Genomic DNA, 19388 nt, shown 5'->3' with positions numbered 1-19388 from the left:
ATGCGAACTATTGCTGGACCGCGGGCTTGTCGTTCCGTGTAAACGCTCCCCACTCAGCGATCCAGCAGTGAAGTCTGTCAGTGTAAACACTCTGCCCGGGCGCCGACGACCCCAGCGGTGACTTCAGCACTCTGCAGTCGTTCAGCCGACTGTCGGCCGTGTAAAAGGGACATTATGCAGAATATTGGAGGTGCGCGACCGTGTTACAATGTGCGGGCCCCGTACTCCGCAGCTGCATGTGAACATCCGGAGGCATCCAGGCTGCATCTTAAGCCAACTTCACACGACGCACGAGATTTGTGCATTGCGAGACGAATATAAACACCATTCTTTTGCATGGAGTCACATACATGAAGCAGGCGGCCTGCGTGAGATACTCTGTCATGCGCAGTACAATGTCGCCACCATACATGGCAGTACGCCGGGGCCCCGACGACTCCAGAGCTGTAAAACGCTGCGTGACCCCAAGTGTTTTCCGCTTACGGCCCTCATACGCACATAGCCCGCCGGCGTATTTATCGCACCCATCCAGCCACCAATATTATGTCCTTCTGTCATCTCCAGGGGTTCTAGACCAGGGGTCCCCAACCTTTTTAGCACCAGGGACCGGCTTCAAGCAAGACCATTTTTACAAGGCCCGGCAGGGTTGGGCGGGACATGGGTGGGGCTTTGGTTATATGGGGCGGGGTTATGAAGGGGGTTGGAGTTTAGTGCATACTTATTTAATTATGACATTTAGAATGTCCTGGCAGTACACACATAGGGCAGCATAATATATCCCCCCCGCCGCCGGGCAGCATATAATTTATTTCCCCCCCCAGCACACACATAGGGCAGCATATAATTTATCTCCCCCCCCAGTAAGAGACAGCCCCCACCCCTCAGTAATAAGCAGCCCCCCCCCGAAATAAGCAGCCTCCCCCCCAGTAATACCCAGCCCCCCCCCAGTGATAGGTAGCCCCCCCTCAGTGATAGGCAGCCCCCACCCCTCAGTAATTAGCAGCCCCCCCAGTAGTAAGCAGCCCCCCCAGTAATAGGGAGCCCCCCCCAGTAACAGGCAGCCCCCCAGTAATAAGCAGCCCCCCCCCCAGTAATAAGCAGGTCCACCCCCAGTAATAAGCAGCCCTCCCCCAGTAATAGGCAGCCCCCCAGTAATCAGCCACCACCCCTCAGAAATAAACAGCCCCCCCTAGTAATAAGCACCCCCCCCCCAACCCACATACTTACCTCCTCGTTGCTGTCAGCGTCGCTCTCTCTCTGTGCTTGCCCTGACGCCAGTGTGTAGCCCGGCACGTTTCCTCCCCGAGTCCTCTCCTGCGGAACTAGTGAGCAGGGGACTCGGGGAGGAGGATCCTGGCTGCACACTGACGTCAGTGTGCGCCAGGATCAGTGCGATTACCAGCGGGGAGCTGCGGCACCCCAGCTGGTAATCGCTTCAGTGGTGAGCGGCGTCAGCACGCCGCGGGCCACATAACACAAGGCAGCGGGCCGGATTTGGAACAAAAGTTCCCGGCGGTGCCGCGGACCGGCGCTAAACTCCTAACGGCCCGGCCGCGGTCCGCGGACCAGTGGTTGGGGACCCCTGCTTTAGACCACCAGGAATGGCATCTGTATTCTAGAGCGAACCCAATCATTACAACAGATGTCATATTGTAGCAGCTTTTGTGTGGCCCCTGGAGAGTTAGGGCCCAGCGCAGGGTGTCTTATGTGAGCGATCAGATGGAAAGAGAATCCTATATTATTATAGGGAAACAAACGTCTTTTCTGCCCAAGGGGTTGTTATACCTCAGGGGTAATATTGTGATGCGCTCCTTAACTCCTCATCCCAGTCCCAGGTGAGTGTCCCCCATCATTCATTAACCACAGAGGAGCAGGTAAGTGACCCGAAAATGGTCAGCTCTTGTGTTCACAGCCACCCTAAAAATCCCAGATGCTATTGGTATAACCTGGGGACCTCCTGCATATAGTTATATATATATAGCTGGTATAGGTTATACATCTCCTGTATATAGAGATATGGAGCATGCTGGTATAACCTGGGTATCTCCTGTATATAATTATATATGTACATCTGGTATAAGTTATACATCTCCTGTATATAGTGATATGGAGCATGCTGGTATAACCTGGGTATCTCCTGTATATAATTATATATGTACAGCTGGTATAAGTTATACATTTCCTGTATATAGTGATATGGAGCATGCTGGTATAACCTGGGGATCTCATGTATATAATTATATATGTACAGCTGGTATAGGTTATACATCTCCTGTATATAGTGATATGGAGCATGCTGGTATAATCTGGGTATCTCCTGTATATAATTATATATGTACAGCTGGTATAACCTGGGGATCTCATGTATATAATTATATATGTACAGCTGGTATAAGTTATACATCTCCAGTATATAGTGATATGGACCATGCTGGTATAACCTGGGTATCTCCTGTATATAATTATATATGTACAGCTGGTATAAGTTATACATCTCCTGTATATAGTAATATGGAGTATGCTGGTATAACCTGGGTATCTCCTGTATATAATTATATATGTACAGCTGGTATAAGTTATACATCCTGTATATAGTGATATGGAGCATGCTGGTATAACCTGGGTATCTCCTGTATATAATTATATATGTACATCTGGTATAAGTTATACATCTCCTGTATATAGTGATATGGAGCATGCTGGTATAACCTGGGTATCTCCTGTATATAATTATATATGTACATCTGGTATAAGTTATACATCTCCTGTATATAGTGATATGGAGCATGCTGGTATAACCTGGGTATCTCCTGTATATAATTATATATGTACAGCTGGTATAAGTTATACATCCCCTGTATATAGTGATATGGAGCATGCTGATATAACCTGTGTATCTCCTGTATATAATTATATATGTACAGCTGGTATAAGTTATACACCCTGTATATAGTGATATGGAGCATGCTGGTATAACCTGGGTATCTTCTGTATATAATTGTATATGTACAGCTGGTATAAGTTATAGATCTCCTTGTATATAGTGATATGGAGCATGCTGATATAACCTGGGTATCTCCTGTATATAATTATATATGTACAGCTGGTATAAGTTATACATCCTGTATATAGTAATATGGACCATGCTGGTATAACCTGGGTATCTCCTGTATATAATTATATATGTACAGCTGGTATAAGTTATACATCTCCAGTATATAGTGATATGGACCATGCTGGTATAACCTGGGTATCTCCTGTATATAATTATATATGTACAGCTGGTATAAGTTATACATCTCCTGTATATAGTAATATGGAGTATGCTGGTATAACCTGGGTATCTCCTGTATATAATTATATATGTACAGCTGGTATAAGTTATACATCCTGTATATAGTGATATGGAGCATGCTGGTATAACCTGGGTATCTCCTGTATATAATTATATATGTACATCTGGTATAAGTTATACATCTCCTGTATATAGTGATATGGAGCATGCTGGTATAACCTGGGTATCTCCTGTATATAATTATATATGTACATCTGGTATAAGTTATACATCTCCTGTATATAGTGATATGGAGCATGCTGGTATAACCTGGGTATCTCCTGTATATAATTATATATGTACAGCTGGTATAAGTTATACATCCCCTGTATATAGTGATATGGAGCATGCTGATATAACCTGTGTATCTCCTGTATATAATTATATATGTACAGCTGGTATAAGTTATACACCCTGTATATAGTGATATGGAGCATGCTGATATAACCTGGGTATCTCCTGTATATAATTATATATGTACAGCTGGTATAAGTTATACATCCTGTATATAGTGATATGGAGCATGCTGGTGTAACCTGGGGATCTCCTGTATATAATTATATATGTACAGCTGGTATAACCTGGGGATCTCCTGTATATAATTATATATGTACAGTTGGTATAAGTTATACACCCTGTATATAGTGATATGGAGCATGCTGATATAACCTGGGTATCTCCTGTATATAATTATATATGTACAGCTGGTATAAGTTATACATCCTGTATATAGTGATATGGAGCATGCTGGTGTAACCTGGGGATCTCCTGTATATAATTATATATGTACAGCTGGTATAAGTTATACATCTCCTGTGTATAGTGATATGGAGCATGCTGGTATAACCTGGGTATCTCCTGTATATAATTATATATGTACAGCTGGTATAACCTGGGGATCTCCTGTATATAATTATATATGTACAGCTGGTATAAGTTATACATCTGCTGTATATAGTGATATGGAGCATGCTGGTGTAACCTGGGGATCTCCTGTATATAATTATATATGTACAGCTGGTATAACTTATACATCTCCTGTATATAGTGATATGGAGCATGCTGGTATAACTTGGGTATCTCCTGTATATAATTATATATGTACAGCTGGTATAAGTTATACATCTCCTGTATATAGTGATATGGAGCATGCTGATATAACCTGGGTATCTCCTGTATATAATTATATATGTACAGCTGGTATAAGTTATACATCCCCTGTATATAGTGATATGGAGCATGCTGGTGTAACCTGGGTATCTCCTGTATATAATTATATATGTACAGCTGGTATAAGTTATACATCCCCTGTATATAGTGATATGGAGCATGCTGGTATAACCTGGGTATCTCCTGTATATAATAATACATTTACATCTGGTAGACATTATACTTCTCCCTGTATATAGTGATATGGACCATGCTGATGTACAATTATATACCGGAGACATGCAGGTTATATGTACAGCTGGTATAACGTGGGTATATAATTATATATATATTGTGCTGGTATAACATGAGCTTAGACCCTTTTCATTACTTTCAGTGCACATGCAGAAAATACAGTTTATTTCGGGTGAATCTTGGTCTTTAATAACATTTCTCGTGTGCGGCTGACCTCGCTGTAGCTGGAACATAAAACCAAACGAGTGAGAATTACCCGATAATAATAGTAAATTATCGCACGCTCCTAATCTCCAACTTGTTACATTTCCATTATCACCCAGTATGACGATACTTCACCCGCAGTATGGGGACGCTCGCTCTGATGAGTCAGATTTAATTTCCCAGCTATTATCGGCCACGCTACTATTCGGAGTACAATATAAACGGCATTTAAAGGGACAGAACATAAATATTACAGCGGCGTATATAATGATCAGGAGAACCACAAAGTCTTCATTGTCAGGATTAACATGTCATTGGTATCAGCCTTATCTCCCTATAGAATGCAGAGCAGCCACATGATGGCGTCGGCCTCGTACTGGGGGCACCAGGGAGGCGCGAGGTACCAGGGACCTCAATTATGCAATCTTGTGCTGACAAGAAATATGTGGGTGTTGCCCCCCACAGCCAATGAAATCCCAACTTTTAATGTTCTAGTTCCTGATTGGTGCCTCTGAGCAACAACTACACAAGACGACAGCGCCGCCCACAGGCTGCAGGAGTTCATTACCGCTGCAGCCCATGATGTTCGGGGGGTTATAATGTAACTGGTTTGTAGTTTTCGCGCTCTCACCTTCTCTATCCTTTTTTGGTTGATTTTTCAGTTTTCCCAAGACATCCAGAGTAAGGTAAACCACTAATGTAGCGTCTGGTATAAGTCACCTACATTACCAGCTCAGGAGTCCATGCCAAGTGTCCAGAGACTAGCCCCCTCATAGGGCGGCAGTGAATAGTCCTTCTCACTGTTGACCTACTATTCAGTATTAGGCACCCCCAAGGGGCGCTGCCAATGTCCAGTTACACCAGGATGGTTGTTGCACCTGTAATGGGTGACTTATTACAGATATTAGATTCTGTCTGCTCTGTAGATATGGGGTCTCCATCCGGTGACTCTCCAGCTGTTCCAGGACTACAACTAAGTAATAGTCTACTAACCTCTGGAGGTCACGGAGGTCGGTGCTTCACCCCTTAGTTGTCATTTTCACAGCATTCCATTATTGTAAATGAAATAGAGAAACATAATATGGCTGCAATTGATTTAGACCGTCCAGAAACCTGGACAAAGGCAGCTGTGAAAATGATGTGCAGGACTATTCCTCCTGCGGCTGTCGGATGATGATAGTTTGGCTGCTTTCTAGATTATTGCTTTTGCTACTTTTTTCCCTTTGCCATGATGCTTATGGAGCTGCAGGTTCAGAGCTCAGAGGGCGTTCCCTGTGAAGCTGTCCCTTCTGCTATCTTGATGCTCCAATCTGTGTCTCCCTCTTCTTCCCTTCTGTCACACACTTGCCTGGATAATCAGTAATACAGCTTTTATTTTCATGACCTGCTTCCTCTGACATGCAGTTTGTATAGCTACAGGCTCAGAGGATGTTGGTTGGGAAACTGTTCCTTCTCTTATCTTCAGGTTTTAACTTGTATCTCCTCCTCTCCTTCTGTCACACAGACATGGCTAGAATATCAGTAATACAACTTTATTTTCATGACCTGCTTCCTCTGACATGTAGCCTGCTGAGCGGCAGGTTCAGAGCTCGGTGGGTGTTCCCTGTGAAGCAGTTTCTTCTCTTCTCGTAGAGCTCTAGTCTGTGTGCCTGGGTCTTCCTCCCTTTCTTCTGTCACACACGGCTGGATTATCTACAATACCACTTTTATGTTCATGACCTACTTCCTCTAACGTGACACTTGTGGAGCTGCAGGTTCAGAGCTCAGTGAGTGTTCCCTGTGAAGCTGCCCCTTCTCTTATCTTGAGGCTCTAACCTGTGTCTCCCCCTCATCCCCCTTCTTTTGTCACACATGGTTGAATTATCAGTAATACAACTTTTATTTTATGAACTGTTGCCTCTGACATGCAGCCTGGTGAGCTGCAGGTTTAGCGCTTAGTGGATGTTTCCCGTGAAGCTGCTCCTTCTTTTATCTTGATTCTTTAATGTCTGAATCCCAACTTTTCCCTTCCAGTTCTTCTGTGAATCAACATGGCTGGACTATCAGTAATATTACTTTTAGTCTCATGACCTGCTTCCTCTGATATGCAGCTTATTCAGTTGCAGATTCGGGGCTCAATCATTGTTCCTTGTGAAGCGATTCCTTCTCTTAATGCTCTAGACTTGTAGCTTGTAGAGCTGCAAGTTCAGAGCTCAGTGGGTGTTCCCTGTGATAGTTTAATGTGATTGTTCTCAGATTGTTCTCAGTATTTTGCTCTACTGGCTAACACGGTACCAGATCTTTGTTTTCTGTGATAGTTTGTAACCATAAGTCCTTCTGGTGCACATAGGTCTGCATAGGTGCTTTGTACAAAGAATGGGTGGAGATTTGTTAAAGGGGTTTTCCTAGACTTTAAAAACATATATAATGCGTTAAAATGAAGAGAAATTGAATACTTCCCTATCCTGGTGGCTCCCCATCCTGTGCTGCAGCCCTGGTGACCACTGCATGGACCATGAAACAAGCAGCAGACCGTTGCATGCTGTTCATTGTGTACGTGACCGCTCATCCTTCAGCTTTGGAGAATCACCCCTGAAGCCTGTGGGTGACCAAGTGGTCATGTACAAAATGGATGGCATGTGACTGCCCATTGCTTCTTCTGGGTTCCATGTGGTTGGCACTTGGGCTGCAGCGCTAGACAGGGAGCCTCCAGATAGGTGAGCATTCAATCTCTTTTCATTTTAACCCTTCATTTTTTAATGTCCCGGAAAATCCTTTTAAATAAAGAATACTAGGAACCCCAGTTAAAGGGGTTGTCCAGGGGTAAACTGTTGGTGATCTGTCCTCCAGCATGGGTCATCAATAATAAATTTGTGAAGGTCCTTTCCCAGAGACACCAACCATTCAACTGCTCTTTGAGCCGGTGCACTTGGCCACTGAGGTGATTTCTGCAGGAAGCAGACAACTCCATTCCCACTGCAGTGGCCAGGCTTAATATTGCAGTTATTGAAATGAATAGGAACTTGGCCTGCAATACCAAGTCTGACCACTGCAGTGGGAACAGAGCTGTCTGCTTCCTGCAGAAATCAGCTCAATGCACAAGCGCATCAGCCCAGAGAACAGCTGATCAGTGAGAATCACAGGTGGCAGACCTTTTCTGATCTACTATCGATGACTTGTCCTGATGATCGGCCATCAATAGTTTAGAACTGGACAACTCCTTCTTAAATTTTTTTATTTTTAAGAAAACCTCTCTTGAGGACTTGGACACCCAGACTTGCATCACACAGTTTTCCAGGGCAGTGAAGATTCACAATGATGTACTTCTACATTCTTGGAGATCCGGCATAACACAGGAAAATAAGCTTGAATACTGCATTCAAATGAGCTGTAAGGAGTCATGGGGGCGGAGCCGCTCCTCAGAAGGGTCATGCTGCCCAATCCCTCTACTGGCTTCATTGATACCCCAGAGGCAGGCTACATAACAAGCCCACTCCGGTGGCATCCAGCACATGTGCAGTGAAGCCAGGGCCTGTGCCCATCACTGCATGTGTGTTGGAGGAGAGGCTCCTCCCCCCGCGAGTCCTTCCGATCATCTGAATGCACGTTCAAGGGGCTTTACCTTCTTTATGCCGAATCCCAGAATATAAAAAAACCACCATTAAAATGTTGCTGGCAGCTCAGGGGCCGAATTCCACATAACCCTTTAAGGCACCGAAGAAAAGAAGAAAGACTACAAAGGTGCACACAGCCTGTATATACATTAGTAGAACAGTGCCCCCTAGTGGTCAGGCTATGATAATCGTGATCCTGGTCGCCCCTCATTGAGAACCGATTCTGCTCTCCTGTAAATGCTGCAAGCCATTAACTTCTGACAAGTTGCAGGTTATTTCTCGGTGTAATCATCTCACACGTACGGCGCCGACCGGCAACAGCCCATACCAAGTAATACTCCAGCTGGCTAACCTAGACCTATACCATGACCGTCATCACCGATACTTATGTCCAAATACATTATGGTCACATGATTAACCCTTATATAACACTAATTATACATATACAGCTAAATAATTATATACAGCTGGTATAACCTGGGGATCTCCTGTATATAATTATATATGTACAGCTGGTATAAGTTATACATCCTGTATATAGTGATATGGAGCATGCTGGTATAACCTGGGTATATACTGTATATATTTATATATGTACAGCTGGTATAAGTTATACATCCTGTATATAGTGATATGGAGCATGCTGGTATAACCTGGGGATCTCCTGTATATAATTATATATGTGCAGCTGGTATAAGTTATACATCCTGTATATAGTGATATGGAGCATGCTGGTATAACCTGGGGATCTCCTGTATATAATTATATATGTGCAGCTGGTATAAGTTATACATCCTGTATATAGTGATATGGAGCATGCTGGTATAACCTGGGGATCTCCTGTATATAATTATATATGTGCAGCTGGTATATGTTATACATCCTGTATATAGTGATATGGAGCATGCTGGTATAACCTGGGTATCTCCTGTATATAATTATATATGTACAGCTGGTATAAGTTATACATCTCCTGTATATAGTGATATGGAGCATGCTGGTATAACCTGGGGATCTCCTGTATATAATTATATATATACAGCTGGTATAAGTTATATATCCCCTGTATATAGTGATATGGAGCATGCTGGTATAACCTGGGCATCTCCGGTATATAATTATATATGTACAGCTGGTATAAGTTATAAATCTCCTGTATATAGTGATATGGAGCATGCTGGTATAACCTGGGTATCTCCTGTATATAATTATATATGTACAGCTGGTATATGTTATACATCCTGTATATAGTAATATGGAGCATGCTGGTATAACCTGGGTATCCCCTGTATATAATTATATATGTACAGCTGGTATAAGTTATACATCTCCCTGTATATAGTGATATGGAGCATGCTGGTATAACCTGGTGATCTCCTGTATATAATTATATATGTACAGCTGGTATAAGTTATACATCCTGTATATAGTGATATGCAGCCTGCTGGTATAACCTGGGTATCTCTAGTATATAATTATATATGTACAGCTGGTATGAGTTATACATACTGTATATAGTGATATGGAGCATGCTGGTATAACCTAGGGATCTCCTGTATATAATTATATATGTACAGCTGGTATAAGTTATACATCTCCTGTATATAGTGATATGGAGCATGCTGGTATAACCTGGGTATCTCCTGTATATAATTATATATGTTCAGCTGGTATAAGTTATATATCTCCTGTATATAGTGATACGGAGCATGCTGGTATAACCTGGGTAACTCCTGTGTATTATTATATATGTACAGCTGGTATAAGTTACACATCTCCTGTATATAGTGATATGGAGCATGCTGGTATAACCTGGGGATCTCTTATATATGATTATATATGTACAGCTTGTATAAGTTACACATCTCCTGTATATAGTGATATGGATCATGCTGGTATAACCTAGGTATCTCCTGTATATAATTATATATGTAAAGCTGGTATGTTATACGTCCTGTATATAGTGATATGGAGCATGCTGGTATAACCTGGGCTTAGCTCTATACAGTGATATGGGGCATGCTGGTATAACCTGGGTATCTCCTGTATATAATTATATATGTACAGCTGGTATAAGTTATACATGTCCTGTATATAGTGATATGGAGCATGCTGGTATAACCTGGGGATCTCCTGTATATAATTATATATGTGCAGCTGGTATAAGTTATTCATCTCCTGTATATAGTGATATAGAGCATCCTGGTGTAACCTGGGTATCTCCTGTATATAATTATATATGTACAGCTGGTATAAGTTATACATCCTGTATATAGTGATATGGAGCATGCTGGTATAACCTGGGGATCTCCTGTATATAATTATATATGTGCAGCTGGTATAAGTTATACATCCTGTATATAGTGATATGGAGCATGCTGGTATAACCTGGGGATCTCCTGTATATAATTATATATGTGCAGCTGGTATATGTTATACATCCTGTATATAGTGATATGGAGCATGCTGGTATAACCTGGGTATCTCCTGTATATAATTATATATGTACAGCTGGTATAAGTTATACATCTCCTGTATATAGTGATATGGAGCATGCTGGTATAACCTGGGGATCTCCTGTATATAATTATATATATACAGCTGGTATAAGTTATATATCCCCTGTATATAGTGATATGGAGCATGCTGGTATAACCTGGGCATCTCCGGTATATAATTATATATGTACAGCTGGTATAAGTTATAAATCTCCTGTATATAGTGATATGGAGCATGCTGGTATAACCTGGGTATCCCCTGTATATAATTATATATGTACAGCTGGTATAAGTTATACATCTCCCTGTATATAGTGATATGGAGCATGCTGGTATAACCTGGTGATCTCCTGTATATAATTATATATGTACAGCTGGTATAAGTTATACATCCTGTATATAGTGATATGCAGCCTGCTGGTATAACCTGGGTATCTCTAGTATATAATTATATATGTACAGCTGGTATGAGTTATACATACTGTATATAGTGATATGGAGCATGCTGGTATAACCTAGGGATCTCCTGTATATAATTATATATGTACAGCTGGTATAAGTTATACATCTCCTGTATATAGTGATATGGAGCATGCTGGTATAACCTGGGTATCTCCTGTATATAATTATATATGTTCAGCTGGTATAAGTTATATATCTCCTGTATATAGTGATACGGAGCATGCTGGTATAACCTGGGTAACTCCTGTGTATTATTATATATGTACAGCTGGTATAAGTTACACATCTCCTGTATATAGTGATATGGAGCATGCTGGTATAACCTGGGGATCTCTTATATATGATTATATATGTACAGCTTGTATAAGTTACACATCTCCTGTATATAGTGATATGGATCATGCTGGTATAACCTAGGTATCTCCTGTATATAATTATATATGTAAAGCTGGTATGTTATACGTCCTGTATATAGTGATATGGAGCATGCTGGTATAACCTGGGCTTAGCTCTATACAGTGATATGGGGCATGCTGGTATAACCTGGGTATCTCCTGTATATAATTATATATGTACAGCTGGTATAAGTTATACATCTCCTGTATATAGTGATATGGAGCATGCTGGTATAACCTGGGTATCTCCTGTATATAATTATATATGTACAGCTGGTATAAGTTATACATCCTGTCTATAGTGATATGGAGCATGCTGGTATAACCTGGGGATCTCCTGTATATAATTATATATGTGCAGCTGGTATAAGTTATTCATCTCCTGTATATAGTGATATAGAGCATCCTGGTGTAACCTGGGTATCTCCTGTATATAATTATATATGTACAGCTGGTATAAGTTATACATCCTGTATATAGTGATATGGAGCATGCTGGTATAACCTGGGTATCTCCTGTATATAATTATATATGTACAGCTGGTATAAGTTATACATCTCCTGTATATAGTCATATGGAGCATGCTGGTATAACCTGGGTATCTCCTGTATATAATTATATATGTACAGCTGGTATAAGTTATACATCTCTTGTATATAGTGATATGGAGCATGCTGGGATAATCTGGGTATCACCTCTATATAATTATATATGTACGGCTGGTATAAGTTATACATCTCCTGTATATAGTCATATGGAGCATGCTGGTATAACCTGGGTATCTCCTGTATATAGTTATATATGTACAGCTGGTATAAGTTATATATCTCCTGTATATATTGATATGGAGCATGCCGGTATAACCTGGGTATCTCCTGTATATAATTATATATGTACAGCTGCTATAAGTTATACATCCCCTGTATATAGTGATATGGATCATGCTGGTATAGCGGTATCTTATTTTTATCCAGAGCGCATATACTAGAGAGATGGACTGTGTAGCTGCTGTGGGGTCCCTGTAGAGAATTGGGGCCCTGCAGTTTTCTCTAGCCTCCTCATTGATGTTGATGTTGCGATTTTAACAATCATAGAAATAGAAACTGTACAAGTTGAGAAAGAGAGCCGAGTATCAGGGCATCAGCTGTGATTGGCCGGCCGTGCGCTGGTATCAGGGCATCAGCTGTGATTGGCTGGCCGTGCGCTGGTATCAGGGCATCAGCTGTGATTGGCCGGCCGTGCGCCGGTATCAGGGCATCAGCTGTGATTGGCTGGCCGTGTGGCATTATCAGGGCATCAGCTGTGATTGGCTGGCCGTGTGGCAGTATCAGGACATCAGCTGTGATTGGCTGGCCGTGCGCCGGTATCAGGGCATCAGCTGTGATTGGCTGGCTGTGCGCCGGTATCAGGGCATCAGCTGTGATTCGCCGGCCGTGCGCCAGTATCAGGGCATCAGCTGTGGTTGGCTGGCCTTGCTCCGGTATCAGGGCATCAGCTGTGGTTGGCTGGCCGTGCGCCGGTGTCAGGCAGCAGATGAAAGCTGTCATATTTTTATCTTTTGCATCCATGCACAGCTGACGGCGCTCTATCCTCTCCCTTTCACAGGCGGAGTCCAGCGTTCAGAAGGCCTCAGTAGACGCGGCTCGCACCACGCAGCAGCTTGAGGAGGTCATCGATAACTTCCAGCAGCACAAAACCAAGGACCTCCAGGTCAGGACGGACAACAGGCGCTGCAGCCTGAGCAGTACTGGCCTGGAGGCGGAGGGCCCACCAACAGAATTCATTCTGGGCCCCTCTAGCTGCTGGCCGGCCCTTACTGTTCCTGTACTGGGGGCCCCCAGCAGCTCTATAAGCCGGGCGTATGGTCCTGCTCCGCCAGGCAGCAGCGAGGGGTTGTATGGTGATTGGGGCCCCAAGGAGGTTACAGAGCGCCTCCCAAGGCTCCCAGATGTCATTGCATAAGATGCGTCCATATAAACTTTCGGGTTGATTAAATGGCTGCGCAGGCGGCTGGGATGCTGTGCTGCTCGCTTGCAGGGTGGTGGCCCCACTGGATTTGTGTGTTCCCCTGTGGTTCAGTCCAAGCCGGCCCCAGAGCTCTCTTAAAACCACTTAATTAGCCCCTCCCCCAGGCCAGAAAGCCGCGTGATCGCTGGGACCCGCTGGTGCGCAAGCTTGACCGCCGCTCTATTGACTTCTATGGGACGGCTGGCGATCTCCCTCCGCCGGATAGAAGTGGTGGTCAGACATGCGCATCGCCGCTGCAGTCACAAGACATTCGGTCTCGGCATCCAGACATTTATTGCCGCTCCTCAGGGCAGGAGATAAATGGTTAATGAGTAGCTACGGCTGACGCTGATCTGCGCCGCAGCGAGGGACCGGCACTGACTGCTGCGCCGCGGAGCGCTCCGGTCCTGATCTGAGGGCGACTCTCTGACCTCGTTCTCACTTTTTGTTTCTTGCACAGAAAATTTTTGCAGATTTCCTGACGATTGAGATGATTTTCCACGCTCGAGCGCTGGAGGTTTATAGCAGCGCCTTCCACCAGCTGCAGGACTGCGACCTGGAGAGAGATCTGGAGGTACGGGCGCCGTGTGAGACGCCGCGCAGTGAGAGAGCTTCACATGCTGCTCTGCTGTGGGCTAACCTTGCAGGCGGGCGCGGTCACGGCCCGATATCGTGTTCGCCAACATGTGAATTCCCTGCGGATGCGAGTTTTTGTAACAAACCCGCTTGCGTCATTTTGGGGCAGAAGCGGCCCCCCGCCGCGGGGAGGTTCACTGAGTTTTTCCCATTGTCTTCAAACCATGAGACCAATGGGCGCTGCAGTGCGAGATAACGCAGAAAGATAGAACGCAACGCAAATTTGCTCACGTGTGACCCCGTTCAAAGGAATGGGGTTTATGTTCGATTTTGTGAAGGCGGTCTTAAGCTATCTTCACAGGGCTGAGTGCGATAGCGGGCCGTGAATCCGGGCCTGACTTCGTGCTCGCCAACATACGATTCTGCTGCGATTTTGTATTAAAACCGCCTTGATCGTCTCCAGTTGTTTTCAGGGGAAGCCCTCGCATCGCCTGCACCTAGCCCGTAGTGCGCAACTGCCGCCGTTCCCACTGAATGCAATGCGCGATGCAAGAGCGCGCTCGATACTAAAACATGTTGTGATTTTTTTCCTGCGCAGCAATGCGGGTAAAAAAAAAATGCCCGTGTGCGCCCCCATCTGTGTGCCGCCAGCCTAACGCTCGATGTTTATACCCTTCAGGATTTTCGGGCAAAGATTCACATAAACACCGGAACACAGGACGCGCGAGCCGTCCCGGCCACCAGCCTGTCCTCCAACACCACCTGGCACATGAGCACTGCGGTAAGATGATGGCAGATAATACTGCGGCGCCTCCTGTGGTAACCGCAGGACTAGGCAGGCTTACCACTTAGGAGCTTGGTAAAGCTGTGTGAGAACCAACATGGCGGCTCCCCTTCCACGCGGTCGGATGTTCGCTGCAGGCACTGAGGAGTTAATAAACCAGGGAAGTGCTGACATTTTCTTGCCTCTTCCCTAAGGACAGCACTAATCCCCGCAGCACCAGCGGCTCGCATGAATCGCCGCGCCGGTAAGTGAGAAGGGCTTCAGGAAATTTAAAAACTTGCTACCAGGAATTGATTCTGTGTCAGGCAGCGCGCAGCGTGAAGGCGGATGAGACAAGACAAAGTCGCAGGACGGCGTTGCGTTCACTGGTCTGGATCCGGCTCGCCTGCTGCTTGTAATTACTGCTCACATGATGAGGGCGAGAGATCAGCAGATGCGTGGAAATTACCGAATCGCTGTCATCCCTGACCGCACTTGTACCGGTTGCACGATTGTACGGCGCCGCAGAACATGAAGGCGATCCTGGGGGCCGGGGTTTGTTTCTTCCAGAAGTTTTCTATGTAATTAACTCCCGTCTGCCTTTTATCTGCTCCAAAGCAACTTGAAAAAGTGAAACCTTTGTTATATCTGCAACTCCTATGGCGACCTATGTGTCACCATGGCAACAGACTACAGCCTAGCGTAGTCGGACTCTGCAGTCCGGTGTTACTCCCCTTCCTCTTGTCCTGTTAATAACCCATTTACATACAGCGATTGGTGTTTGAACCAACAACTTTTTTGCTTTAAAATGTTGAGCGTTTACACGTGAAGATAGTCGTGTGCAATCCTCTCCATTTCCCTCCTTCGCTCTGTAAACTCTGTATATGTTGTCTGCTGCGGTGGGGGGTGTTTATGTGAGGAATCTCAGGCCTGGAGGTTTTCAATTAGTGTGAAGAAATGCATTGCCTTCTGCTGCCAGAGTAAACAAGTAGTCATTGTGTTTAGTGGGGTGAATAATCCCCCCCCCCCCCCCAAGTCCTTTGAAAGACCGAACAACTGAACGAATGCTGTTTAACCCAAACGACAAGCAAACAAACTAATGACTATTTTTATGCCGGCTGTAAGTCAGCGACCAGTGAAGGACTAGTGAAGGAATAGTGCGCGATGCTCGCGTTTACACGTAACAATTATCACTCACTTTCACGCATTTGAACAAATTTTGGGTGGTAATCATTGCGTGTAAACGGGCCTTAACCCTACCCAGCCACAAGGCATTAATGTACCCTGCCCAGGGTGGTAAGAAGCTCCCATGAAGGGGCAAACAGTTACACCCCATGGTTGGTGCAGGCGCAGCTTCTGTGACTGGCAGCCGGCCTCCTGCTGTAATGGGGGTGGGGTGGGGTGAGAATACGATCCACACTGTAAGCCCCTCACATTCTGCAATCAATTATAATTGGCATGTAAGGGGGGGTCAGAGACAGAGGGCGCTCCCTCTGTGACATCATTGGCCCTCCACCCTGTAATCGCAGAGAGCCGATGGGTTGCCATGGCCTGTGATTGCTCTAAGTGATGATGCATTGTGTGCAGAGTGATTCTAGGATCACAAGTTCACGTCCCCTACAGGGACATAAAAAATAGAAGCAAAAAGTAGTTTAAAAAAAATAAAAACACATAAAAGGAAATACTTATTTGATCACTTTCAATCTTTTGTTAAAAAAACCCCTAAAAAACAAATGTTTAGTCCGGTCGTATCCTTCACGATGCATAAACCGTGTCCCATGCAGCGTTTTACCCACTCTTCAACCACATGTGCTGCCGGCAGAGGCGGCGTCCGGCTGCGGATCACACATCCCCTATAAAACACTGCCCAATGTATATCAGATGGGGAACGTATCATACGCAGCCCATACAAGCGTATGGGGCCCACGCGGCACACAGACATAGAGCATGCTGGGATTTATTTCTCTTGCGTATCAATACGCAGTGTCTACACGCTGGTGTGCGTGCAACAACGAAAGCCCACTGACTGCCTTCACCGTGCATCACACACGTGGTGACAACATGGTGGACGTGACCTGAACACGTTCGTCCCGCACGGCCGATCCTGCAGAAAGAAATAGAAGAAACACAATGTTTTTTGTTCATTTCACTTCCCCAAAACCTCAATGACAGGAATGAAAAAGCCGTATTTATCACAAGATAGTACCAATAAGAACTACAGCTCAGCACGAAAACAAAAGCCGCGCCCCTCCCCCAGCAGGCGACTGCATGTGATACAAGGGGGCCGGCAGGAGCACCACAAGCCCCAGCATGCAGACAGCACCGCACAGGTGCTGATGAACCACCGCTCACACCTTCCTTGGGCCACCTGCACACTGGCGATTCCGATTTTTCCCGTCTTTATTCTCCTGATTTTTCAGCGTCTGCGATGCTTCTTCCTGACAGTAATTCTGCTTCACCGCCGGACGCGATTTTCTTGCGCAAAAGTCAATAGGAGTTTCTAATGCTAAAAACGCATCGCACAAAAATCGCAAGTTTGTGCTTTACGCTAAAAAGGAGGGAAACGGGAGATTCATTAAAAAAAAAGAAAAATCGCCGAGAGGTAATCGCACGCCACGGTTTTTTTCTCGCAACATCGTATCAGAAGGCTTTTGTTTCATAATTCTGCTTTTTTCCCTCTCGCATCGCCCGTGTGAAGGCAGCCGTATACCGAGGGGGGCGGCTGCTTACTACTATTCTTGCACAAAAACAGGCATATACAGGATGTTGGGCCACATGGTACGTGTAGTACAGCATGCAGGCTTACAACCTAATGAAACCATATTTCAATCCAGCGGGCCGCCCTGCACCTTGTAGGTGAACCAAATGGGGACCCCCAGCGCTCAAAGCCACACTTCATGTTACTGATAAATACAAGGTATTGGTTAATATTTTGGCCAAGGTACATAAGCTCACAACCCACGTCAAGGGTCCTCGAGTACTTGTTAGTCCCTACATTAACATCCATCAAAATCACAGAAAAGGGAAATATAAAGAGACATTAAAAAAATACAGAAAGCAGCAGCTGTATGCTGGCGTCATTAATAGGTTGTAAGCCTGCATGCTGCACTACACATACCATGTGGCCTGACACCCTGTATATGCCTGTTTTTGTGCAAAAATAGTACTAAGCAGCCGCCCTCCTCAGTATAAGGGAGGTGCGTGAGTGGCGGTTTATCAGTACCTTCACCTGTGCGGTGGCTCCTCCATATAGCAGTCTGGCCGTCTTATCTCAAAAAGGGGTCAAGAAGAGAGTCTGGTAACTACAGGCCGGTAAGTCTCACTACAGTAACTGGAAAAATATTGGAGGGGTTTCTGAGAAACGCCATCCTGGAATACCTCAAGGAGAACAAGGGAATAACTCCTCACCAGCACGGGTTTATGCGGGGTCGATCATGTCAGACCAATCTGATCAGCTTCTACGATGAAGTAAGCTCTAGGCTGGACCTGGGAGAATCTATTGATCTCGTATATCTGGACTTCTCTAAAGCATTTGACACCGTGCCACATAATAGGCTTATATATAAAATGAGAAGCTCGGATTGGGCGAAAACGTGTGTAATTGGGTAAAGAACTGGCTCAGAGATAGAAAGCAGAGGGTGGTAATAAATGGTTCGTACTCTGATTGGGCCCCCATTGCTAGCAGGGGCCACAGGGTTCAGTATTAGGCCCCATTCTGTTCAATATATTTATCAACGACCTGATAGAGGGGCTGCACAGCAAAATATCAGTATTTGTAGATGATGCAAAACTATACAAGATAATCAATACAACGGAGGACAATGTGCGGCTACAAACGGACCTGGATAAGCCGGGGGCTTGGGGGGGGGGATGGAGGTCAGTGCTGATAAATGTAAGGTTCTGCACATGGGCAGGAGAAACGGATGTCACCAATATACACTAGATGGGGTACAGCAAGAGAAAAGACCTGTGGTACTAGTGGGCTGCAGACTTAACTGGAGCAACCAATGCCAGTCAGCTGCTGCAAAAGCTAATAGAGTCTTGGGGTTCAGTAAAAGAGGTATAGGGGCGAGAACATTACCCCCCCACTATATAAGGCACTTGTCAGGCCTCACATGGAATACTGCGCACAGTTCTGGTCACCGGTGCTCA

At 44.8% G+C, this 19388-nt stretch overlaps 1 protein-coding gene across 1 annotated transcript in view; it reads left to right on the top strand.

Annotated features, from left to right (window-relative positions):
• Positions 1-19388, top strand: part of CIBAR2 (CBY1 interacting BAR domain containing 2) — a 28909-nt gene that overhangs the window by 8498 nt on the left and 1023 nt on the right. Inside the window, exons 5-8 of the mRNA XM_066582458.1 lie at positions 1830-1874; positions 13496-13600; positions 14358-14471; positions 15153-15254. Coding sequence (XP_066438555.1) covers positions 1830-1874; positions 13496-13600; positions 14358-14471; positions 15153-15254 — 366 coding nt within the window. The remainder of the gene's footprint in view (positions 1-1829; positions 1875-13495; positions 13601-14357; positions 14472-15152; positions 15255-19388) is intronic.

This window comes from Eleutherodactylus coqui, chromosome 11 (assembly GCF_035609145.1).
Source record: "Eleutherodactylus coqui strain aEleCoq1 chromosome 11, aEleCoq1.hap1, whole genome shotgun sequence".
Lineage (NCBI taxonomy): Eukaryota > Metazoa > Chordata > Amphibia > Anura > Eleutherodactylidae > Eleutherodactylus > Eleutherodactylus coqui.
Note: the sequence above shows the minus strand (reverse complement) of the source record. Positions and strands in the feature narration are given on the sequence as shown.